Source organism: Dipteris shenzhenensis, chromosome 25 (assembly GCF_047967505.1).
Source record: "Dipteris shenzhenensis isolate YYH24624 ecotype China chromosome 25, Dip_SZ_1.0, whole genome shotgun sequence".
Classification (NCBI taxonomy): Eukaryota; Viridiplantae; Streptophyta; class Polypodiopsida; order Gleicheniales; family Dipteridaceae; genus Dipteris; species Dipteris shenzhenensis.
In genome coordinates, this window is record NC_141620.1 from 44,342,409 (window position 1) to 44,369,347 (window position 26,939).

At 42.2% G+C, this 26,939-nt stretch overlaps 1 protein-coding gene across 1 annotated transcript in view; it reads left to right on the top strand.

Moving 5' to 3' along the window:
• Nucleotides 1–26,939, top strand: part of LOC147885929 (dynein-1-beta heavy chain, flagellar inner arm I1 complex-like) — a 629,024-nt gene that overhangs the window by 297,515 nt on the left and 304,570 nt on the right. Inside the window, exons 39-43 of the mRNA XM_087396248.1 lie at nt 3,472–3,770; nt 4,294–4,438; nt 6,137–6,313; nt 19,800–19,910; nt 20,000–20,176. Coding sequence (XP_087252374.1) covers nt 3,472–3,770; nt 4,294–4,438; nt 6,137–6,313; nt 19,800–19,910; nt 20,000–20,176 — 909 coding nt within the window. The remainder of the gene's footprint in view (nt 1–3,471; nt 3,771–4,293; nt 4,439–6,136; nt 6,314–19,799; nt 19,911–19,999; nt 20,177–26,939) is intronic.

The window sequence follows — 26,939 nt, forward strand, 5'->3', positions numbered from 1 at the left end:
AATACAATTCCGCACATAATAATAGTGATTCTCAATGTGTTTCATGCGAGCATGAAATATAGGATTGTTTCCAATAGCAATGCAACTTTGGCTGTCACAGAAGATCTAAGTTGCATCACCATCCTGAGCATGCTACAAGTCATGCAAAAGCTTCCTCAACCACATACATTTCATAGTGGCTGCAATAAATCTGTCCCAAAAATTGCTTGCACTAAGCCCAATCCCTATTGGGATAATAAGTCCAAAAATATGCCCTATTGCAATCCCCTTCTGGGATACAAAATGCAATCAAGCACTGTACTTCTACCCCAAATTGCAGCCAAACAATGGCTCAATGCAATGCCAAACAATGGCCCAAATGCAAAGTACTTCTGCCCCAAAAATCAGCCAAGCACTGGCTCAAATTGCAATATTCTGAAGCACTTCACATGCTAGAATGCAATCCCAACTGCAAGCAGCTATCAAAGAGTCTCAAGACTCATAAATGCAAGCTGAGTAGGAACCAAAAGGCTTGTTCCAGCTACACATCTTGCACCCAACACAATGGGAATCCAAATGCAAGTCTGGAAGAGCTGTAAACAACCTGTAGAAGCTGTACCCACTAAAAACAAGTGCCTAAAACAGCCTCAAGCTGTGTAACACTGTAAATGAACAATGTACCTTGCAATGCACTTGCAATATGGGAAAGAGAAGTTCCGAAACTGTCCTGGAACTGAAAAGAGTCAAGATTTGAGCAAAAACGCCAAAAAATGCTCGGAATCGCCTTCTAACAAGTCGTACGGAGTTCTGGCATTGTCGTGCAGCTATCTGTCCATAGTCGTACAGCCATACAAGCGTCTGTACAACTGTATGGACAAAATTAAACCCCCCCCCCCCGAAATGGTGTGGAATAAGTTCGTTCGTTTGCGCGGGCAGCTCTAAAATTTAAAAAAACGTTAAAATCGGATCTCAAAAAGTAAAAAAAACAGCCGCTAGACTATTTTTGGCGATGACATGAGGCACCGGACTGAACTCGAGCAAAATGTGGGCTGCCCTGGTCTGACGCGAGCTATGGGAGTTGAAACAAAACAGAATGTGGCCAACCAAGAACAAAACTAGAGTACTAGGCTTGCGGGAGTTTGAAAGCAAGCGCGGGAACGGACTCTAGTGACAGCTGCTCTGATACCACTAATTAGTCACCTCAAAACTTTGGAGTTGTGGTGGCAAGTCCAATGATCCCGCTTGGAACTTTGGAACAGGAAAGGTGAATGGGAATGAATGAGCCCGCTTTGGATCTCACGAATGATCGATGGCTATCAGGCTAGCCCGGGTGACATGATGCCGCATTTCGTCCAAGCTTCCTATTGGCCCTTCATTGGTAATAGACCTTTCATTCTACTGTGAAATACCTCTTGGAGATGCTTTGATCAATTCAAATTTTTCCCTCCACTCTCTACTTGCTGTTGGAATCAATTTTTGAGAGTTCTTTGGTCTTCATGTTTGACTAAGTCAACAATGGTATAGGGCTTTTGATTTTATCGGGATGGTATAGCACTAATCAAAGACTTTAATCCTAGATCCAAGGACTCTCAATCTAAAAAAGGATGTAATGAAGGCCACTTCGCAATAGTATTAGACTTTATTATTCTGCTAAATAACTCGAGTTGAGATGCCTTGTGCACTCCTCGACTCTCTCTGACACTCAAAGATATAAGGGCTTCCCTTTTTTGGATGTGTAGTTTGTCTCATAGTCTCGTGAGCGCTTTTACAGACCTCTCTCTCTCTCTCAGATTTCCAGTATTATTTTGGTTCTCAGACTCCGTGACACCTAGACTTGTATCTTTGCATTGGCATATTGTACTCATCCCCCCATTTTGCACCCAGGGGCGGTTTCCTTGCATCTAGTTTACTTTGTATTTAGGCTCAGATTTGACATTTTGTACTTTCACTTGCATTGTATTGCGTAGCACTTAGATGATATTCGACGATGCCTCTTCTTTGTGGCACGTTGATTTTGTGCTATCTTGTATGCAGAGTTCTTGATGTCCCATGGGCCCATTTTGGCCTTTAGTGGACAATAATACACTTTCTTTCTTTCTTTCTTTCTCTCTCTCTCATGAGCACAGAGATAGCCCATCTTGCCAGAGAGCACCGATGGTTCCACCTCGAGGATGTATATATGACATGATCCGGCAGCACCGCAGGATGATCTTACACAGAGGCCGTACCCGTTGCTTTATTTCTAGACGACGGAGGATGATGGCAGATTTTTGGAGGAGATTGCTCCATGGAGACTTGGCACCGCTAGTAGCCCACTTGACACTTGCCCAGATCTTCACACTCATGGCAGGAGGCATGGTCGATGGCCATGACTTCCATCATTTCTTTGGATCACAGACCCCTCAGGGAAGACGATGTTCCTCATATTTCATATTTTACATACATTTTGTAGCTAGGCATTTTTGGTACTCTATTTCATTTCATTTTGTATCTAGGATTTTTGTAGCCATTTTTGGCATCTTAGCTGTATTACGATGAGGCCACCTAGCTGGCGCATCGTTGATGATGTATTTTCCTTTCGGATGATTTTGTGTCCCATAGGCCATGTATGGCCTTCCGTGGACCTTTAATAAAATTTCTTTCTTTCTTTCTTTCTCTCTCTCTCTTCTCTTTTCAAAGACGAGGAGAAACAAATAGCACGAGGACTACACGTACATTTGGAAAGCTACATGTATAGAGGGTTAGAGGACACATAGGTCCATCATTGTCACTTCTTTCTTGCATGTGGATGGATATTGTGCACACATTGAGGGCTACTTGAGGATTCAGGGCTCTTCTAGATCAGCAACTTTAATGGGAGGCATGTTCTCGAGAGAATGGACACACAGCCCCTTTTTCTCATAGTCACTCTCTGGTTTGTCTTGGCATTTGCAGCCACCTTCTTGGGGTATTTATACCATTAGTATTTATTCATGTTTTTCATGGTATCTTTATACCATGAGTGCGTATTGGTTTCTTTCATACTTAAAAGAAGTCTCTTTTTCAAGGATTTTTTGATCAATTTGTAATATTGGATAGATTATGTATAGTCTCATGAAGGTATGTCCTGTGGCAAGAGGGGAGAAGCCTGCACATCAAGAGAAGAGGGAAGGATAGCAAAACAGCCAGGAGATGAAAAGTACCATTGGGGAAGGACAAGTAGGGGAGATGGGAAAGTTGAGCAAGGGGCAGAAAAAGTAAGGGTTGGAGGGGGGAAGGATAGCAAAATATCCAAAGAAGAAAAGTAACATGGGGGAGGACAAGTAGGAGAGATGGGCGAGTTGAGCAAGGGGCAGAAAAGTAAGGGTGGTAGGGGGGAAAGAAATCTTGCTGTAGGAGAATGTGCACTTAGAAATCAAATTTATATTCAGAGATATTGGCAAGACTAACCATTCTTTCTTTTATCTTTTGCTCTAGATTCTAATCAAAACAGTTCGTTCTTTGTTTGTCCAGATTCTAATCAAAACAGTTCGTTCCTTGCTTGAAAAGTATATTGACAAAGCCACAAGTTTCAAAAAGCAAAACTGCAAAGAGCTAGTGCCGACAGACAACTTGTGTTGTCTTATTACTCTTTGTCACCTTTTTGATGCATTAGCCACTACAGAAAATGCTATCTCACCTCAGGAAGGCGACAGCTACATTCCCATGATAGAAAACTGGTTTCTATTTGTGATGATTTGGTCTATTGGAGCCAGCCTTGATGAAGAAGGTCGAGGGAAATTTGATATTTTCCTTAGAGAGATGGATCCACGGTATCAAATTCTTTCATTTTTAAAGTGAGATGATGTATTTTTCAATCTGAGTGCAAATAATTATACTTGTCCTTGGGAAGTTCTGGCCGTTCAGGATCATTTGTATAGCCAGAATGAGGATTTCAGTTAGATATTGAACAACTATTAATTTGAAAATGTTACTATTTTATCTATAGACATCATAATAATCAATAATTGTGCTAAATAGGCATGGCATGATGCCAAATAAAAAATATTTATAGAAGCTTGAACATGTCTAATTAAATCTGAAAGTTTGGATGATAAACATGAATGAACAATTTTAAAACAACTTGAATATAATATTTTGTGCATGAGACATACAAGATTGCCTAACTTTACATCACATACTAAATATTTAGTTGATATTTTAAAAAATCATGGTAAAAATTCTACGGGACTATAGCTAGAAAAAATAAGTCTCCAGCTTTTGGAAAAGATCATCGAGTTTGAATAGTTTCAGTATACGTTCTCAGTCTCATAACTTTTCTCATTTTCTTTATAGGTATCCGGCTGCAGGTAATGTATATGACTACTATATAGATGTGAAGAAAAAGAGTTTTGTGCCATGGGAAGAGAAACTCTCTGGATCTTTCAAAATTCCTCTAGGGGCACCATTTTTCAAAATCCATGTTCCCACTGTGGACACAGTAAGCTCAAATCTAACTCTCTTTCTGCAAAATAATTCTTTTAAGCACCTTCATCTGTCGGTCAACAAAGTTGATTCTGCTTTACCAAAGCGTGGATTTGCACTCGTACTAAAGTTAATAATGTTTTGGCTCCGACATTACAAAATTGTAGGCCCATATTTTTGAGAAAAAAACAATATTTTTATAGGCCACTAAATCAAATTATGACTGGAAGAGTGTGAAAAGCATCATCTGTCCAAGAATCCCTGCCACCACACTGAACTAGAAAAGGAAAGCACAGCTCCTCATCATGCATCCTCTCCTCTTTGGCTCTGCCCCCTCACTCTAGCTCTTCCTCTTCTAGCTGCCTCCCCGTTAGCCCTCTAGCTCCTGATCTTCTTGAAGGAATCAGGGAGAAGGGAGAGAGATACGAGGCAATCACATGATGAACAATGAGATGGGACCATGAACTTGATGTAGATTCATTGATACACTGATAGCAAGTACAAGGCCTCATTATATAGACTCATGAGGACACACACTGACATCACTGATGATATCACAGAAGAGAATATCTATGACATCACCAAAATCTAATCTAGACTCTTGACTAGGCCAAAGGACACTGGACCTTTCAAAAACACACAAGACAAACCACAACATGTTCACACTAGAACCGTGTTCACATGACCAGCAGCGAAGACCAGCACTTAGTCACCCCCCTTTCTCCAATGTGGGTGCAAGTGGACATCTCAATGGCTAAGACTCACAAAAAAAAAAACCAGAAATACAATCATTTTAGAGGGACTACTCAAGGTAGAGTACCTGTTATTGACTTAAGAATACACAAGGACACTTTTATTGCATTCATTTTGGGAAGCAACCCGGGCAGAGTACTTTGCACGCAAAGACTGAACTAGAAACAAAAGGGGTCCTCAAAAGACTCGGTGACTCAGCAATGCTGCCTGCAAAGATCTCGCATGGAGGAGGGTCGTCAAGTAGAGTTTTCTCCTTTGTGGCAACCAAGTGTGCATGATATTGTGCTTGCTCTTTCTCTTTCTTCTGGTAACAGAATGCTTCTTTATGCCCAAACCACTTACAATAGCAGCATTGTATTTTCTTGCTTCCCTTCCAAGTGGGATTTGATGCAAGAGCAAGTTCGGTGTCAGGAGGCTTGTCCTCATCCAGATTCCTTCTATCTTTCTCCAAAAGAAGAGCCATTATATCCTCAAAATTAGTGGATGCAACTCGAAGAACTTCAAGTGAAGATTGAAATCGAGGAACATCTTTCATACTTTTAGTAAGTACAGCCATTTTATCTTCGTCATTAGGCTCAGATTTAAGACTAGCAAGTTGACTAATGAGAGAATTTATTGTAGCAAGATGATCACTAAGCTCGTCACTATCTTGCATCTTCAGCTCATAAAATTATAGTTTCAGCCTTGAGCTTGCTCTTGCGGGTTTCATTTACTTAATAGAAGTCGTTTTCATGAAAAATATAATCACGATTGGATTCAACATATACTAAAAAGACCATCTATATTAGTCTTACTTTTTAAATTGTGGCAATGGACAAGACTACTCGGAAAACAAATTTTAAGCATGAAACTATTTTATTAGCATCTTTCAATCTTTCAAGCCAAAATAAATTTTTTGATTGTTTATCTTATGAAATTTTATTCATATTCCCTTTTTGACTGCAAATATGCATTCCACAAGGTGAGAACCAGCTATATTTTAAAGATATCGATCCTTGCAAACAAGCACGCAATGGTCGTAGGACGAGTAGGAGTTGGAAAAACATTGATTGTACAGTCTATTGTACAAGGCCTCCCAGATGGGCTTTCCACAATGACAATCAATTTCTCTGCTCAGACATCTTCCAATAGTTTACAGGTGAAAAAATGTACAACACTATGTCCATGTTCCTCTATTGTGATATCATGTAGCATCGTCATGTTGAATCACCATGTTGCATCATCATATTGCATCATATCATGTAGCATCGTCATGTTGCATCGTATCATGTTGCATTCATGTTTATTCAAGGTGTGTTGATAATGTTGCATCATGGTTGCACATTTTGAAACGTTACAAGCTCCATGGATTGAGATTAAATTTGTCCATGTGGTTGAATTTATGCGTGCAGTATACCTTGGCTACACAGTGCACTTCACATATAACCAAATTTCTTTCTCTCTCCATGTCTTTTTTTTCCAAACATAGATTTACTTTTTATAAGTCTTGCTCTATGTGGACACTGGTGTGAGAGTTACATTTATATCATACTGATATAAGATTAAGCAAGACAAAAATAGAAGTAATATCAATTGTAATGTCATAGCAATGTTGATGATGGCCATAAAACTGTATTATTTTAAGAGATGATAATGTTATACATATCCAAGTGATCCATTACGTAACCTAGCAAATTATTGATTATAAAGTGTATATCTTGCAACTCAAAAAGTGTCATAAACCAACCCCACAAGGCTAGAAAATGATTCTGAGAAGAACTACACAAAGTGGGTATTGTAATCCAGTAATCACTTTAACAATACTTTATTTGATTGCTGTAATGTTAAACAATATTCTCTTTGATCACTGCAATTTCTTGACATCTAGTATGCTGGCTACAATTTTTGTGTGGAAGTAATGAACCCAAAAGAGTTTCGTGATATCCAAATGTGAATTTCTTTTGTGGAACATAATAGAATCTCTTGTGCATGCATGGATAGGTTGTCAAGAAAGAGGGGTGATATTTAGTTGAGGCCAAAACCCAAAATGAGATTCTGCTTTTAGAGGCCAATTTGGGTCAGTCGGCCAGAGCTGATTGAAGCCCCATATGCCAAGCCCTCACCAACCCTAACCAGCCGCTGCCGCTAGCCCTAGACAACCCTGCCATCGTAACCCTAGCCGCCGGGGTTACACAGTCCCTAGGGGGGAGGACAACTCCAGGCTGGGATGAACCCCTGGCCCAGCCTGGGCGTTAATATTAGCAAAGGGGCTTCTCAGCTTACACAGGCCAGCGACATGGAGTTCCCCAAGATGAAGATCTTCGCTTCGACCCCAAGTAAGCCCTCCTATTCTGATATTGCAGCTTCATCTCCCCCCTGTAACACAGGCACAAGTACACTTCAATGAGAGGGAAGCAAGAATCAAGATTCTCGGACAAACACGCAAGCTAAAGGGTACAAGAATTTGGAAATCTGAGGAAGCTCACTCCAAGCCAGCTCAAACAAAGACACGTTGATGTGAAAAAAAAAGAAACACAGGACTGTCCTCAGACAAACACAAAATGACTCAGTACTTTACTGCTGACCCCATACAATCATATCCACTTCTTCAGAATCCAACTCTAGAGACAAAATCGTATCTTCAGGACTTCCCCGGGATCAATATTGTAATGTGGTAGCTCTCAAGGTAGAGCTTATGCACCGACTTTCAGAGCGGGTATCCAGAGCACACAAGTAACAAGTCAACCTCCCACACAATCTGACTAGAACACACCCAGACTCTTTAAAAGAGGGGAAAGCCTACTCAGCCCAAAACAGATTGAACTCAGAACTGAACTTCCCCCGCAAAAAACTCAGAAAACAGTCAGCCTCAGAATACCACAGACCCACAGCCCACTACTCATTGGCCAGCTAGACCCCCAAGCTCACAAGCTGTTCACAAGAGGAACTGGCGGGTACCATCATCTATAAATCTGTAAGTACATTCACCGCACAAGCAGCCGTACAATTGTACGTACGACAGCAGGCCCGTACAACCACACAGTAATCCGTACAGTCTGCATTTAATGATGATCGTCCTCCATACAGCTCGTAGAAGACATCTTTAATAACTCGTACGTGCCCGTTCAGCCTGCAATCAAGGCACCGTACTACCAACCCGTACCAATCAACAATTACATCGTACAATCTCGTACTGCAGACCGTACAAAGCCCACACTTCCGATTCCGTACCAGCCCATACTGCTCATAGGCGCTCACCCTTCGCTTATGCACACGCTCACAGTCTCTTTCATCTACGGAATCCCTATCCTACAGTGTAGCCCTTCAATCAAAACCGTTGCGATCCTTGCGCTGCTCTCTCCTCTTCACCCTAGGAGCCTCCCACCATCGCACCAGCTCTTCGTACAGCTCGTCCGCTCTTCACAGACTCCTCTCCCCGCTATCTCCTGCCTCTTCTCCTTTATCTGCAAGCCCAAGACTCCACGTACCATGCTCGCTCATCAACCAGAAGCTTCCCTCTTCTATTACGTAGCCACATGTATGAGCACAATGCCTTCTCAATCAGTCCAGCCACCTCAGCCTAATCTTCCACCTCACTAGTGACATTTTACCACTCTCAAGACATTTCCCCCAAATCACATTAAATGCACATTTTGGACCTTTAGTCACACAATTCCCACACACATTAGCATGCACATTAAAGCTTGCATGCTCCCCCATATACTTTTTTTTTTTTGGGTGAAACCAAGATACTTATATTACAAAACTTTCATTTACATCTGGGCAGTGCTCAAAAGAGAGCCAAAGCCCTATGCATCAGAAGCAGTAAAAGAAAAGTTGAATACAAGAGACATCCAAATCTTCCTCATGTAAGGCATCATATAATGATTGCCGCAATGAAGCTCGGAAGAACTCATATGGATGCTGAAGGGGAGAATTCAGATATGCTTGATTACGCTGCAACCAGAGGGTCCATAAGGCCCAATATCTGATCCAGTGGAAGAAAAGAGAATACTGTGACAGAGATGCCGATAGTTTGCCATACATCCAGAAAAACCTATAGAACCTGTGTGCTGGAAATCTGAGAGATAAGAAATAGGAGATTCTATCTAGAAGGTTTCTGGAATGTGAACAAGACCACAGTAGATGGGGAATACTTTCAGAAGTAAGGTGACATCTTGGACAAAGAGGTGAAGCTATCCGCCTTTGAGCCAATTTCACCCCTACCGGAAGAATACCAACAATACATCTCCATAAAAATAGACGTTGCTTCAATGGCATTTTCAACTTCCATATCAATTGCAATTTTCCCTTCCACTAGGCTAATGACTTGTTCAAATGCCATAGAGAATTAGCATGATGGGCAATCCAAGGAGGGGGTAATATCAATCGATAAGCCTGTATAGAAGTCAATAAATGCAAAGGCTTAGAGGAGATGCTTGTATTTGAAGACTGAAGGTGCCAATCTTGAAGCCTGTCTCTGACATTCAATGTCGGTATCGGAACCAGAGGGAGTAAGAGATCAGCAATAGCTTTCCATATAGGTCTATGATGCATCCCCAGATTGTACTGGAAAAGTGAGGATGTTTCCTTGCATATCTACTACATCATCAATGAAACGGATACCCAGTTTCATAAGATTATAAGCTCTGATGGGTTGTTGGATTATACACACATGAAAAGCCCCTTGACATGGGCACCAGAACACATCAAATTCCCATAACATATAAGACCACAGTGACTCAGGAAGATATAAAAAAACCCTTCACTTATCACATACTTCTTCAACCGGTACCCATTCACTCGATTGGTGTGCAAACTTCCATCCAAATCACTCAACTGATAAGATCCATTTGAATACTTCTTAAACACATTGAAAGGACCCACCCACTTTGTCACAAATTTAGTCTTGAAAGTACTATCCAGTTTACTGTCATATCTTAATACAAAGTCTCCTTCTTTGATGTTCTTATCCTTATACTTTAAATTAGCTTTCATTTGATTCTTTTCCTGAGTCTGAGCATAGTGTTCAACTGCTTTCATTCTATCAAGCTGAGCTTCCTGTAGTTCAACCAACCTTCTTTGATACTCGGTGTTAGGTTCTTCATCCATTTTCATGAGCAACTTCAAAGCTGGAATTTCTACTTCCAATGGCAACATAGCTTCTTTTCCATATACAAGATGAAAAGGAGAAAACTGTATACCTTCCTTGACTGCTATTCGGTAAGCCCACAGTGCTTGTGGCACAACTTGATCCCAGCTTTTCCCATGCATCTTCATGATCTTACTCATCATATTAATCAACTCTCCGTTGAAATATTCATTCTTACTGTTACACTGAGGATAATAAGGAGTAGCATATCTATGCTTAATTCTGAGCTTATCACACAACAAGTCAACCAACTCACTCCTAAATCCAGGCCCTTTATCACTTACCAATTCCAGAGGCATTCCAAATCTACAACATATATCTTCATATATGAACTTGCTCACTTGTTTAGCATTAACTGAAGCAACTGCCCGTGCTTCTGCCCATCTCGAAAGATACTCTACCGCAGTGAGAATGTAACACTTACTTCCTGAAGTCATGGGAAGTGGACCGATTGCATCAATCCCCCACTTCTCGAATATGTTGTATGCTATGATGAGATTTCTCAACTCTGGATGTAATACTCTTCTTCCCATCTGTTGGCATTGTAAACAGGATCTGCACCAATGCTTTATATCTCTCTGTAGAGAGGGCCAGATATACCCTTCCATTAGTATCTTTCTTAGCATTGTCTTGAATGCGAAATGTCCGCCACAAATCCCCTCATGATTTGCCTCAAGCACATGCATGATCTCAGCTTGCCATGGGATTCTTCTCAAGACTAAATCTGCACCCTTCATATACAAAACATCGTCAATAAGACAATAAGGCTCACAAGTCTTAACAAATCTATACCTCTTTTCTTTCGGAACCTCTTCTGGCACTTTTCCTGTGAGCAAGAAAGCCTCCACATTCGAAAGATACTCTCTCCCTCTGTACAAAGGTTCTTGAACTTTTACTACACACACCTGAACATTTTCCTCTCCACAAGCAGCATCATGTGCCTCATGATTCAAGTTTCTGTCCACATGCTGTAACAACCATGCATCAAAATGTCTGAGTAACTTTTTAACAATGCTAACCCAATTCTTTAAATGTTCATGCTTTATCTTCCACACCCCCGGAATCTGTTTTACAACCAGCATTGAATTACCTTTTATGATCAGTCTTTTTATTCCCATCTTCAAACATGATTGCAAGCCTTCAGCTAAAGCAGCATATTCAGCTTCATTATTACTGCTTACCTTCAAGGGAAAACCTGATTTCCGAATTACCTTACCATCAAGATCATAGACAACCATTCCACCGGTTGCTTTGTCAATACTCTTCCTGTAAGAACCATCAAAGAACAAGGTATAGCTGTCTTCTAAACTTTTTTTCTGCACTCTCTCAGTATGATCTTCCACTTCCTTGACTAAAATAGGAGTATCTTTGCAAGTAAGCAAATCGGCCAGGGTTGCTCTGGTTGAGTTCTCTACCAGGAAAGTAAAAGTATACTCCTGCAATTCTGTTACCCATCTCACCATACTTCATGAAAAATTAATACCATTCACAAGTTGTGGCAACAGAGTACAACTGGCAAGTACCACAAAATAATCAGGCAATAAATAATTCCGAAATCTTCTACATGCAAATACAAAGCTGGCTAATACCAATTCAGCAGCTGAATACTTCTTCTCTGCATCACTTTTTACCCTACTAGCAAAAAACACAGGCCTCGTATACCTTGATTGCTCTCCTTGCTGCAATAAAATGGCTCCCAATGCATCCGGCCCTACTGAAGGATTGACATAGAAAGTCTTATTGAAATCAGGAGCTTTAACACTTGACACTCTTCCGACAATCTCTTTGACTGCCTTAAAAACCTCTCCACATTCACTTGTCCATTGCAAAGGCACCTTCTTCACTGCTTGTTGTAATGGATACAAAACTTGAGAAAGCATAGAAATGAATCTGGAAAGATACTTAACCTTTTGCAAGAAAGTATGCAACTACCTTGTCTCTGTTGGAGGTGCTAGAGTTACCAATGCTTTGATCTTCTCAGGGTCTAGCTCTATTCCATTCTCAGAAACAACATGACCCAATACTTTAATACTTGGCTGTGCCAACTTACATTTTTTGGGATTAAGTTGTCCTCCACTATCATCAATTCTCCCAAGTACTTGATCCAGTTTGGAACAATGATCCTTCCGATCACTAAAAATACAAATATCATCAATAAAAGCCTTGCAAAATTTATCAAGAAAAGGGGCAAGTACCTCATTTGTGTTCTCCTGAATAATGTGAGGGAGCATTCTTCAAACCAAAAGGCATCTTCTTATAAGAAAAGCAGCCCCAGGGAGTAATGAAAGTTGACTTTGTCTGGTCTTCAGGAGCAATTGCAATCTGAAAATAGCCCGAATACCCATCATATAAACTATACATCTCATGACCGGCTATCTTATCCAGTATGTCATCCACATGTGGGAGAGGATAGTGATTACTCTTCATCATAGCATTCAACGGTTTGTAATTAATACATACTCTCCATCGTCCATCTTTCTTTGGTACGATAACCACAGGGCTGGCCCAGTCAGAGTGAACAATGGGAAAAATTATATCAGCCTTAAGCAACTTGACCACCTCCTCTCGAAGTACCCTCACTTGCTCAGGACTCAATCTTTTCATTTTCTGAAATACCGGCCTTGCATCTTCTTTTAATTCAATCTTCAAAGGCTTCCCTTTAAACCCTCTAATCTCTTCATACGATGTGATAAATAAATAGGGATACCTGCGCAACATGGCTGAATACTCTTCCTTTTCTTTCAGAGTAAGATCTGGATTAATTATTTGCTGTACTAATTCCTGTGTTGAGACAGGTGCCTCTTTAGATTGCATAAACTCCTCCATTGCTTCAAATCTGTCCTCTTCTAACTGATGTACAGTTTCAGCCTGCTCCTTTGTACCCAAAAAGTTCACTCCCTCAATGAAAGCAACCTGAGCTTCATCATTGTCAGAAGTAGTACTACTTTCTTCTTCACTCATGGTCTCACTCTGTTTTTCTTCTTCTTCGATTGGGCTTGATATCTCAGCATGACTCACCATATCAAAACTGAACTTTTTACCATTAGATGTATATATTGAGATTATTCCCTTCCCCCAATTTTGAATAGCTCCCACTTTTCTCAACCAAGGTCTGCCTAAAATGAGAGGGTAAGCACCCATACCTGCCGGCATAACATGACAATCTATTCTGCAATGCACATTGAAGACTTCCACATCCAAATCCTTCACTACCCCCAAACTCTTGGCCATTCTTATTCGGAAGTGAGAAGGATCAGTAACCTCCAAACCCAACCTCTCAACACAAGATTGAGTCATCACACATATCTGGGCACCTCCATCAATTTATGCCTCTCCAGGCTCATATCCTTTATGCCATGCCTCCACCGAAGGGCAAATATTAGAAAGCTCCGAAACAGACATAATATTTTTTGCTACTTTATGCACAACTCTCTTCTTACCTGGATTTACAGCTTTCCTCCATTCTCTCTTCAGCCTTGGACAGAGCCCAACCATCTGTGCAAAAGTAATATCCACCTTTCTGTTAGACAAATCAGCAATCAAATCATATTCAGCCTGCTCCTTTCCCAACGGATAATCAGCTGTTCTGTACTTCTGTCTGGGCTTCCTTACCTTTTTCCTCTGGTAAGTAACAACATCTTCAGCCTGCTTACTCTTTTTTACACTTGGCTCTCCTTCTTCATCCCTGTCTCTCTTCCCAAGAGACAAAACATCCAAATCACTCTCTTCCAATCCAAGCACGCTGACAAACTTACCTTTCCCCTTATCTTCAAGAGAAACCTTCTTTACTTGAAGGTCCATGCTCTTTTATCTCCACTCCATGATCAGTTGACCTATCATTTAAATTTGAAGGAAGTGGGTACACATCACCGCCAACTCTGGGGGGCTTATCACATTGTGTATTATAATGTCCCCAATCTAGACAATTGAAGCATTGCACATACGGAGCATACACTCCGCGTCCTCTCCCGTCTTGCAAAGGTGCTTGAACACTTGAATTGGATGCATTACCTGAATTGACCGCCATTTATTCCACATGACCATAAATCTACTCACATAATCATCCACAGTTTGGTCTTTCCTTTGATACAAAGCACATAACTCCCTCCATACTCCATCTGCATCCCTGGTACATGCAAACCGTGCTAAAAAACTACTTCTTACCTCTCCATAAGTGAGATTCCTGCGTTCTCCTTGCTCATTTTGAAAACTGGCCTGAAATTCCTGCAACCATGTATGGGCTTCTCCCATCAAGAAAAAAAATAAAATTTGCAGCAACACTTCGGGTGCATTTCTGTCTTCTACAAGAGCTGTGAACTCCATACTCTCAATAAACTTTTCGGGGTCTTCATAGGGTAAACCATAAAATCTTGCAAAATCTTGAGCCATTTTCCAAGATCACTGAGTACTCCTTGACTTGGGTGGACTTTCACTCACCAAAACAAAGACTCTGTCCCCAGCAGGATCACCAACACAATGATGTGAAAAAAAAAGAAACACAGGACTGTCCTCAGACAAACACAAAATGACTCAGTACTTTATTGCCGACCCCATACAATCATATCCACTTCTTCAGAATCCAAATCTAGAGACAAAATCGTATCTTCAGGACTTCCCCGGGATCAATACTGTAATGTGGTAGCTCTCAAGGTAGAGCTTATGCACCGACTTTCAGAGCGGGTATCCAGAGCACACAAGTAACAAGTCAACCTCCCACACAATCTGACTAGAACACACCCAGACTCTTTAAAAGAGGGGAAAGCCTACACAGCCCAAAACAGATTGAACTCAGAACTGAACTTTCCCCACAAAAAACTCAGAAAACAGTCAGCCTCAGAATACCACGGACCCACAGCCCACTGCTCATTGGCCAGCTAGACCCCCAAGCTCACAAGCTGTTCACAAGAGGAACTGGCGGGTACCATCATCTATAAATCTGTAAGTACATTCACCGCACAAGCAGCCGTACAATTGTACGTACGACAGCAGGCCCGTACAACCACACAGTAATCCGTACAGTCTGCATTTAATGACGATCGTCCTCTGTACAGCTCATAGAAGACATATTTAATAACTCGTACGTGCCTGTTCAGCCTGCAATCAAGGCACCGTACTACCAACCCGTACCAATCAACAATTACATCGTACAATCTCGTACCTGCAGACCGTACAAAGCCCACGCTTCCGATTCCATACCAGCCCATACTGCTTATAGGCACTCACCCTTCGCTTATGCACACGCTCACAGTCTCTTTCATCTACGGAATCCCTATCCTACAGTGTAGCCCTTCAATCAACACCGCTGCGATCCTTGCGTTGCTCTCTCCTCATCACCCTAGGAGCCTCCCACCATCGCACCAGCTCTTCGTACAGCTCGTCCGCTCTTCACAGACTCCTCTCCCCGCTATCTCCTGCCTCTTCTCCTTTATCTGCAAGCCCAAGACTCCACGTACCATGCTCGCTCATTTCCCTCTTCTATTACGTAGCCACATGTATGAGCACGATGCCTTCTCAATCAGTCCAGCCACCTCAGCCTAATCTGCCACCTCACTAGTGACATTTTACCACTCTCAAGACATTTCCCCCAAATCACATTAAATGCACATTTTGGACCTTTGGTCACACAATTCCCACACACATTAGCATGCACATTAAAGCTTGCATGCTCCCCCATATACACACATAAAAAGCCCCTTGACATGGGCACCAGAACACATCGAATTCCCATAACATATAAGACCACAGTGACTCAGGAAGATATAAAAAAACCCTTCATGACTTGACTTTACATGACCCCAAAAACATTTCATTTGACCACACACCGGACACTCTTGCTCTGGAGGTCTGGTACAACCACATTGCATTTCATCATTTCCCTAATAAGTCCCTGCAAAAAACTTTTAGTCTTTCAAGTTCAAAATAAAAAGGTCTTTTACATGTGCAGCCAGTTACATTGGCTTATTCACACACAACCCGCAAATTAATAACACTATCATGTGTTCAGTGTCTACCCTCATGCACAATCTATGTGGAGAAAAATATATACATATTTTATCCTATCAACGTCAAACTTACAAAAGTGAAGGAAGCACGCAAGGAAGGTAAATGGACAGTCTACTGGGATGGACAGGCTTTGATTCGAGATTTCAAATCTAAACCCAAAGACTCTCCGTCTTTAGCTGATGTTATCCAAGCCATTTTTCTAAGATACAATTAGTATTTAGTCATGCATCTAAATAATTGGGGCTGACCTGCCTTGAGTGGTCCCTCAACTCTCTGGGTATCCAGATGTAACTGCAAATTTTTAAGAGATCTAGTAGCTAGCTAGGAATGGAATGGAAATGTGGAAAGCATAATGAAAAGCAAAATGGAAAGGAAAATGAAAGAACAAGTGCTAGGCAATGATAACCAAAATACTCACATGTAGATAGCTTGATGTTGACTGATATCGAAAGACTCAAGACAAATACAACACTATATAGTGTGACACTAGACTCTAGAAAGCCATAGTGTATATGGGATAACTCAAAATATGACACGTGGCATGTCTAGGACTCACTAGACTATAAAACACCCCCTAGACAACTAGTACACTTCAGGAGAGGATTGGACACACAATACTAGATGGGTTTTCACCACAGCTCACCTCAGGTCTCCCTCTTCCCCTGTTATGGTTGCTATCCTGAAAGCATGGGCCAGCTTCAGGAGTACTCTTCGTAGGATTCCCCCATCCACTTGTGAAGAGATTGAAAGGCAGCCTATCATGTGGAATGACAGGATTTTGGATGAGCTTGGCAGACCACTTGGAGCTTCTCCTTACATGCAGTGGTCAAGATGGGAGAGGGGCCCTGCATCTACAGTGGAAGCATGGAAAGCCTTCAGGAAGCTTCCTGCAGACCAACAGGCCCAGATGGTTCTTAATCTTAGAGGGAGTGCAGGGAGAGTCCAACAGATGGACGCCGCCTTGCCCTTGGATTGGGTGGACACAGATGACATGCCTATTACTTGCTCCACCTGAATGGGGGCATTTTCCAGAGTGGGAGTTCCTTTACAGGTGATTGCTTTTCTTGACCCACATGAGGATGCCTTAGTATTTGATGTTTCTTCGGGGGGCAGGTTGTCCAGATCCACAGACGATATCTTGTTGGAGGTACCGTTTGAGCCAGTCAGGATAGTGGGCTTCATGGAGCATGGCTCTCTTTCACAGTGGTACTTGGATCCTGACCCGCTTCTCCTCGCCCTTGGCTCATGGAGGCTGTGGCTCTATGGAGGTGTCCCAATTAAGTTTTTGCAGTGGGACCCTGGGGAATGGGAATGGATAGATGAAGGGCACCAAGACAAGGGCATCCCCTTCTTTCATTACACAATCAGTAATGCCAGGAAATTCCAGCTCAGCTGTAGGGGTTGGAGGCCCACCAGAGCTCATCATTGGGAGAACTTTCAGATTCCTGCTGACTTGCAGAAATTTTTTTGGCAGAGACTCTGGAAATCCCACCGGAATAGAAAAATCACTCTCTTCTTTTGGCTTTCTATTCATGGTGGGATAGCAGTAAACCATTGGAGGTCCAAGTTCGGAGCTGACCCTTCTTGCCCTCGCTGCCTTTCTGCTTTGGAGACAATACAGCACTGCCTTTGGGATTGCAGACAGGCGAGAATCATATGGAAGGGGATTGCCAATCTTTGGTAGGCCAATCTTCAAGGTCTTGGTCCATGCATCCAAGAATTCGACATGGTAGAAGCTGAATATCTATTGGGCCATGCTTGGGTGGTCAAATGAGTTAAGCTGAAGCTCAATTGTGAGAGAGAATAGATAGTGAATGCAGTTGGAAACCTCTGAGTTGGTAGTTGTGACGTACTATTCAAGCAAATCATCAGTGCTTTGCTGAGCAGGCCTCGATCCTACTAATACACAATCAGACCAAGGACTTCATGCACTTGAGAGCCCGAGCACATCTAGTAAAGAAGGTCATTTGCACGATATCCCCCAAATTTGAGAATATCAAAGCACCCAATACTCTCAAAAGACCATGAAGTTCACGAACAAGGAGGGTGCTAGCAATTGATATGCTTGTGGACTTGTGTGGACAACTTCTTCTACAATAGGAGCAGAACGTCACATTGATGCTCCAGTATGACATCTCGGCTCACATCATCTACCCTCACATCGCTCAATAATTGCCAATTACTTCGATGCTTCACAAGTCCTCTGAGACCACTGCTCTAATACCACTTGTTGGTAAATGGAGACACATCTGTATGCAATAATAAAAAAACTTAGCTTAGAGAATAAGGAGATAGAGAATCCCCAACACAAGTTGAAATATATTTTAATGGAAATCTTGCGATCACAAAGCCCTCAAACCTCACACTAGTAGATGCTCATCCCTAAGGGGCTTGTTGCATATGCAAGAGCCTAGCACTCAAGCCACAAAGGCCGGTACACAACCTGGGTCCGCACACTCAAAGCTATGAGACGAGCCACATAATGCTCTTACACACTACAAACTATTCAGCATAGACCTGAATATATAGATGTTGATGTAGCGATACCTGAGGTCGTGGAGAGTCACTCGAGATCATGAAGGGATGAACTACACCGACAATAGAACCGCCAGCGAACCATGTACCAATAGCAAGTCACAGTTGGTCACCTCTGCCCTGCCTACTCACAAATGTCAGAGATCTTAGATAGATAGGCAGCCTATCATGTGGAGTGAAAGCATACTTGATGATCATGGCAGACCACTTGGTATCTCTCAGTACATGGAGTGGTCTAGCTGGGACAAGGGTCTTGTCTCTACTGTTTGATCCTGGAAAACTTTCGAAAAGCTTCCAGAGGCCCGTAAGGCTCAGTTAGTAAACAATCTCAGAGGGAGTACAAGTGCAATTCAGTAGATTGCTGCAAACATTCTAGTGGATTGGATGAACATAGATGATATGCCTATTCCATGTTCCACTTGGATGGGAACTTTCACAAGAGCACACATTCCTCTATAGGTTATTGCTTTTTGTAGTGCAGATGAGGATGCCTTGGTTTTGGAGTTCTTGCGAGAGGCAGGCTGTCTAGATCAACCAATGATGTTTTATTAGAGGTTGCATTTCAGCCTGTCATTAGTTTTTGTCTTGTGGAGCGGCTGAAGGGGAGGGGGCAGGCTGAGAATGAGGGAGGGCGTGGGCTGAGAGGGAGAGGAGAGGGAGTGGAAGGAGAGGCAGGGAGGGAGCAGGCTGAAAGGCAGGGAGGGGGCAGGCTGAGAGGGAGAGGAGAGGGAGCGGGGTGAGAGGGTAGGGGGTGGGCTGAGAGGGAGAGGAGGAGGAGGGAGGGAGGGGCTGAGGGAGGGGGAGGAGGAGGGGCTGAGGGCGAGGGAGAGAGGGAGGGAGGGGCTGAGGGACAGGGAGGAGCAGCAGCTCTCTCTGTTGCATCTCCTAGCGAGAGGTGAACATCTTCCAGTATTTCTCTGGGCAGTTCTCTGAAATTGTTTTTCCTAATACACAGGAGGCTATTGAGGGGCGTTTTGAGAAACGAACCAAAGGCATTTATGCACCATCAGGTGGGAAGCGTCTCGTTTGCTTCCTTGATGATGTGAACATGCCAAAGAAAAGCCAGGTCAGTGAGGATATACAATATTCCCATCATATAACTTGTAGAATAGAAGGAAAACTTTTGTATTTTGCTAATCTGTTTTGAAATTGCAGTTTGGGTTCATGCCTCCATTGGAGCTGTTGAAGTTATGGATAGACAATGGTTTTTGGTATGACCGGCAAAAGCAAGAGTTAAAGTATCTAAAGAATATGCAGCTCGTTGCAGCAATGGCCCCACCAGGTGGTGGTCGCAATACCATTTCTCAACGCATACAGGCTTGCTTTTCTTCGGTATGTACTTCCACTCATGACATAGATTAACTCTGGATGTTTTGAGTTTTGTCCATGTCTTTGAATCACATATTTCATGAGAAGATAAATTTGATCATTTGTTCAAATAGCTTACAGATATCATTATAAGAACCCATGAAAATCCTACTTCATCCAACAAGAGATTTATTTTCCTACTCTTCATTGCATAAGAAATTTGTATTGGAAAGGTAAAGAATGGTATATGCAAAAAAAAGAATGTAGTCCTTTTTCCTTCTAATTGATGGGATATCTCAAGGTGTATGCCTCAGGCACACCTTGGTTTCTATGTGTGAGTGCTAGAGGCACAGTTAGGTGCCCACAAGCACAGTTAGGTGGTGAGAGCCACATAGGATGATTGAGAGAATCTAGGAGCAGATTGAGGAGATGATTGTGGAGCTCTGAAGTCATCAGTGATGTCAGTGAGCATGTATGAGGTGCCTACTTAAGGACCTCACTCTTCTTCATTCCAAAATGCAAGTAATGCAAGTGAGTTTGTGTCCACTCTTTGCTTTCCTTTCAGATTACCAACATGGTATCAGAGCCCTTTGATCCCCCTTGAGCCCATTTTTGCCACATCATCATCTTCTTCTTCATCTTCTTCTTCACCATCTCTCCCTCTTCTTCCCAAAGTTTGCTTAAGCTTGTTCTCCTCCGGTTCTCAGCCATTTCCCACGTCCTTCCTGCTGGAGATCCACCTTGAAGGGGCAAACCTCTGGCTGAGAGGAATCAAAGAAAACCGCGCCCGTTTCGTCCCCATTACACGATTTCCGTCGACTCTTCCTTCTGCGTTTTCTCTCAGCACACTTCATCTTCCTCTAATTCCTTTCAGAGGTAGATTCTCCATGCCTTGGGCTATCCTCTGCTGAAATCTGAGCAGCAATGGTTGCTTATTCAAGCTGAAAATAGAGAAAAACCAGTCGAAATTGGAAAGGCAAGCTATGGAGTTCTGACGCCTTTTTGCGCCTCTTCTTCCCAGAGGATCTTCTGTGGTATAACAGCTCTCTTTTGCCTTAAAAACCCCCTTTTCCTTTGCTTTGAAGAGTGAGCTACAAGCCCTCCAAGTTCAGCCTTTTGGTTTTGACAGTTTTGGACAAGTTTTTGAAGAAGATGCTACATAAAATGCTACTCTAGCATTTCTGGTTTTTTGAAACTTTCAATAACTTTAGTACAAGTGTGGCTTCAGTTTTGTTTTGAATTGCTAGACCTGGTTTTGATTGGAAAGTATTCATTTTAGCCACCTCTATGAAGCATGTAAGAAGAAGCATCATTGTTTGAAATTTGGTCACAAGACTTTGCTACATTAAATGCTTATATTTTGAAGCATTTCAGTTGTTATTCTAAGCCCTGTAAGAGAGAAGACACTACCCAATACCTGGGTTAGACCTCTCATGGCTTGCTTATGCAAAATATGTGAAAAGCCAAAACATAAAGCAATGTCTTGTTATGCTACAAAGGATGAAAATGCCAACGTGACTTCCTTGTTGAAGATTGCCAAAACAATGGTTGCCAAAAAGGAAGCAACTACAAAGCCAGAGATCTACCCTCTCATGGCACTTTTATTTGACTCCAAGTACAAGAAAAAGATGAAGGTCAGATACCTAAGATATGCTTCTCTACACAACTATGGAGATGACAAGATAATTGTTCTCTTGAAGGATATGATTTTCAGATCCACTTGTTCTATCATAGTACCATCTTATAAGGAACTAGACACTGCCCATGTGGTAAGACCTTGCCTTGACATGGATATTTTGCCTCCACAAGATGAGGCATCCTTTGAAGATTATGCATTTTAAATCATCTCTATGTATGCTCCAGATCTCTCTTTTTATGTCAAGGTACTCAGCCTGGATAGTCCTCCAAAATGAATGAAATAAACTATTGTGTTTTGTGTGTTTTGTAAACACCTCTGGTCACCTTATGATGTAGGCCATGTGTACGTTTTGCTCCATGGTACCTCCTGCAGACATTGTGTGCATGTACATGCAGGGGAGATAACCATTGGAAGGTCTTTTTGTATCCCTTTTGTTTACCTTACACCCAAGGGAACCCTTGCTAGCATGAGAACCTAGCCATAGATTTATCCTTGACCACCATGAGATGGCATGAGAAACTATGAGACTAGATGTATCCTTGACATAGCTTGAGGCATTTCCTTGAGGGGGGGTTTGATGGGATATCTCAAGGTGTATGCCTCAGGCAGACCTTGGTTTCTATGTGTGAGTGCTAGAGGCACAGTTAGGTGCCCACAAGCACAGTTAGGTGGTGGAGAGCCAAATAGGATGATTGAGAGAATCTAGGAGCAGATTGAGGAGATGATTGTGGACCTCTGAAGTCATCAGTGATGTCAGTGAGCATGTATGAGGTGCCTACTTAAGGACCTCACTCTTCTTCATTCCAAAATGCAAGTAATGCAAGTATTCTAAGTTTGTGTCCACTCTTTGCTTTCCTTTCAGATTACCAACACTAATGTAGCCATATATTTCCCCTTCTTGGCCAAAGTATCCATGCCACGTAGTAGAAGCTATCCAAGTATAATGAGAAGTTCAATGGGAGTAGTTTGTAGGTGCAAGGAATGCATGGAGCTTAATTTCAAGAAGCTAGATAAGGAATACTATGAAACAATATCTTGTAGACAATTTAGGATTTTCGTCTATTTTCATATAATTCATGTACTTTATGAGGTAAGGATTTGTAGCTAGTGGCTAAAAACGCAAGTGAATACTTGGGATGAGTAGAGGTTTTTGGCTTATGAGTCTTCCCATTTTTTATGGCATCAAGAATGATGATGATTCCGCTTGGTCAACACCAAGTAATTTACATGAGCGTATTATACGATGTGACAAAAAGGACTTCTATTAAGTATGAAAGACCCTCCCTGAGAAAGCTCCAAGGAGAAAATAATATCATGCAATACATGGAATACACCCTAGATAGGCCGAAAGTAAACTCCTAAACGCAGCAATGAAACAACCAAGGTTGAGGCTGAAAGTGCCATCTCAAACCTGTAGGTGACTCTGAGAAAAAAAGGAAGCAGCTCCATTCCTTGTGAAATACTGTAGGAACAAGAATGGAGAAGAGTTGTGAACACAAGTGAAGTCCAACAAAAATGTTCAACTAAAATGACGTACAAGTACTTTGTATATATAGTCCAAGTACTAGAACACAGTAAAACTCCAAAATAGACTCTAAACTACACCACCATATCATGTCTATATCTCTTCAAATCCCCCTCAATGTTATGGCTGACGTACTTTGGAATGATCTCAGAAGTACCTGAAGTCCCTAAAGTTCCATGGTCGCACAAATTCATCCTCATGCGGATATAGCAACCTATGGGAGTACAAAAGAAAACAATGTCATTTTACAACCCCCCTTGACATTGTTTGAATGTCTCGTATCCCCAAGCCATGTTGATGTTGTGTGAATAGAGGTGCTGATAGGCTTTTGGTGAAGATATCTGCCACATTATCCTTAGTAGAACAATAGATAAGGTCGATGAAGCCATATGTGATACAATCCCGCACATAATGATAGTGATTTTTTATGTGCTTCATGCAGCATGAAAGATAGGATTGTTTCCAATCGCATAGCAACTTTGGCTGTCACAAAGATTGGAGTAGCATCACCATCCTGAGTATGATGCAAATCATGCATGAGCTTCCTCAACCACATACATTCCATGGTGGCTGTGTTTGTTGCTTTGTATTCGGTTTTACTTAAGAAGAGTGAGACCCTGGCTTGCTTCTTATTGAGCCATGAAATGCATGTGCTGCCCAATGAGAAGCAATAGCCGGAAGTAGACTTGCGGTCATCAATGTCCCCTGACCAATCTGAGTATGTGAAGCCATTCAGACTGATATCACCATTTGATGCACAATGCATCCCCACCATGCACATAACGGAGGAACCTTTTGGCTGTGTGCTAATGCGTGATAGTGGGACAGTGCATGAACTGAGAAAGTAACCCTGTGGCATAGGCAACATCCCGCCTAGTGGCACATAAATAAATGAGTCTACCCATAAGCTGTTTGTACAATGTACCATCAAACGGCTCAGCCTTGTCATGCTTTGAAAGCTTGACTCCCATTTCCAATGGAGTGGCCATTGGCTTACAATTCTCCATGTGAAATCTCTGCAAGATACCATTGGCATACTTTGTCTGTGATGCATATACCCTCCTGGGTCTGCCAAAACTCAAAGTCTAGACAATAATGCAACAAACCCAAATCTGTCATATCAAATGACTGACACAACACGGACTGCATTGCTGCAATTTTCTGTGTATTACTCCCAGTGAGTATTATGTCATCCACATAAAGCACAAGAATGATCAAGTCTGAATTCTCTTGCAGAACGTATAGATTAGGCTCCGTATGAGTGTTCATAAAGCCTTGGGACAACAAAAACCTATGTATCTTGTGATACCATGCACGAGGTGCTTATTTCAGCCCATATAAAGCTTTCGTCAGCTTGTATACCTTATGCTCTTGTCCCTTAACCTCAAAACCTTGGGGCTGGTGCACATAAACTTCTTCCTTAAGGTCTACATTCAAAAATGTAGTTTTGACATCCATTTGATAAACTGCCTAACCATAATGTGCAGCAAGGGAAATGATACTCCAAATGGTTGTCATTTTGGCTACGTGAGCAAAGTCTCCTCATAGTCTATCCCCTCCTCCTACGCATACCCCTTGGCAACCAAACGAGCTTTGTACTTCTCAACAGTGCCATTTGCATGGTACTTGATTTTGTACATCCATTTAGTACCCACGATATTCTTCCCAACTGGAAGATCAACCAAATCCCATGTGTGGTTCTTCTCAATGGATCTAATTTTTGACTCCATGGCCTTTTGCCATGCGGGATGTCCCTGAGCATCCTCAAACCTCTGAGGATCAATTTCAGCATCCATTATTGAGGCCATAAGTGCAAAGTTCACATGCTTTTGAGTGGGACCGTGTGCTGGCCCTGGTTCTCCCCAAAATAATCTGATCTCTGGCATCCTGAAGAGTCAACCTAGCCCATTTTGGGACTGATTTCTTGGCTGTTCCATTGGCTGCACCATCTGAAATGGCATCCTTGCCATGAGGATGGTAATGCTTCCAAACATTGGGCTCAATATGGGGCTGTCCTTCCCCTCCTACTGGTTGTGTATCTAAAACATGAGAGGGAGAAGCCTCCTCATCATGTGGCAGCCCATCTGAAACATGAGAAGTAGAAGGCATACCCTATGGGGAACCATTCTCATCATCCTCAAATTGAACTATATCCAAGGGGACATCATCATAGGGCGGTAAATGCTCAACATTTGCAGGCTGCATGCACTCATTCTCTGCAAAGGCAACATCCTTTCTAATAATGATCTTCCTGTGGCAGGGTCGTGAGTCTGAATCCTCTGCTCTCAGTGCTATACCCAACAAATATGCATTTGACACTCTTGTTATCTAGCTTTGATTGATTTGGGGCTGGAATCAAAGCATATGCAACCGACCCAAAAACTCTGAAGTGATCCACCTTGGGCTTGTACCCATAGAATGCCTCAAATGGAGTCTTTGTGATCAATGCTTTGGTCGGGCATCTATTCTGAATGTAAGTGGCTGTAACAATGGCTTCACCCCAAAATGCTTTGGAGATCCTCTTAAATTTCAGCATACACCTCATCATTTCCATGAGGGTCTTCCTCTCTGCAATGGGATTATGCTAAGGTGTGTATGGCACTGTCAAGTGATGACTTATCCCGTTTTCCTTCAAGTAGCCTTCAAATGCATGAGATTTATACTCTCCCCCATTATTTGAACAAAGTGTCTGTATTCTGTAATTGTTTGGTTCTCAGCTAAAGCCTTGAACTCTTTAAACCAATAAAAAACTTCTAATTTTTTTTCATGAAAAAGAGCCAAGTAAACTTGGAATAATCATCAATGAAGGTCACAAAGTATTCAGCCCCCCTGTGAGCTCTGACATTCATTGGACCACAGACATCTGAATGCACTATCTGCAACACTCGGGTAGCTTTCACCGAAGCTATCCCATCTTTCTTGAACGGCAAACGATCCAACTTTCCAAGTGCACAACCCTCACAAACATCAGGAGCTGGCTGCTGTAATTTGGGCAATCCCTAGACCATGTCATGTGTATGCAAATACGACAATGCCCTGTGATGCACATGGCCAAAATGAGCATGCCCATAAATCACCCTGTGAGGCATATGACACTGACAATGCATACTGAGAATAGGGCTCATCATCAAGCTTATAGAGCCCTTTCTCGTGTGTACTTGTAGCCATTTGTAGCCCTGCTTGGGATCTTCGATCCTCATTCTGAAACTCTACCAACATATGCCGGTAATGAGAAATTGAGGGAACTGAAATTAAGTTCTTCCTCAAGTCAGGGACGTACCAAACATCACGGATATACTTCTTCTTTCCAGAATCCAAGAGGATTCGAATGTCTCCCACTCATGTGATGTCTTGCGAAGCATCATTCGCACATGTAACCTGCTTGCCTTAAACAGGTTTAATATTCTCAAACCACTCCCCGTGGTGAGTCATGTGCTTGCTTGCACCACTATCCAAATACCAACATTCAGTGGCTACAAATGACGCATCATTTGAGGAAATACAGGCATCAAAATCCCCCCTGACATCCATAGTGCCCAAACATTCACCTTCACAAACCACAATTCCCCTCCGGAATAACAATGCAATCAAGCACAAGTGTCATTGCCCATAGGAATCCTCAA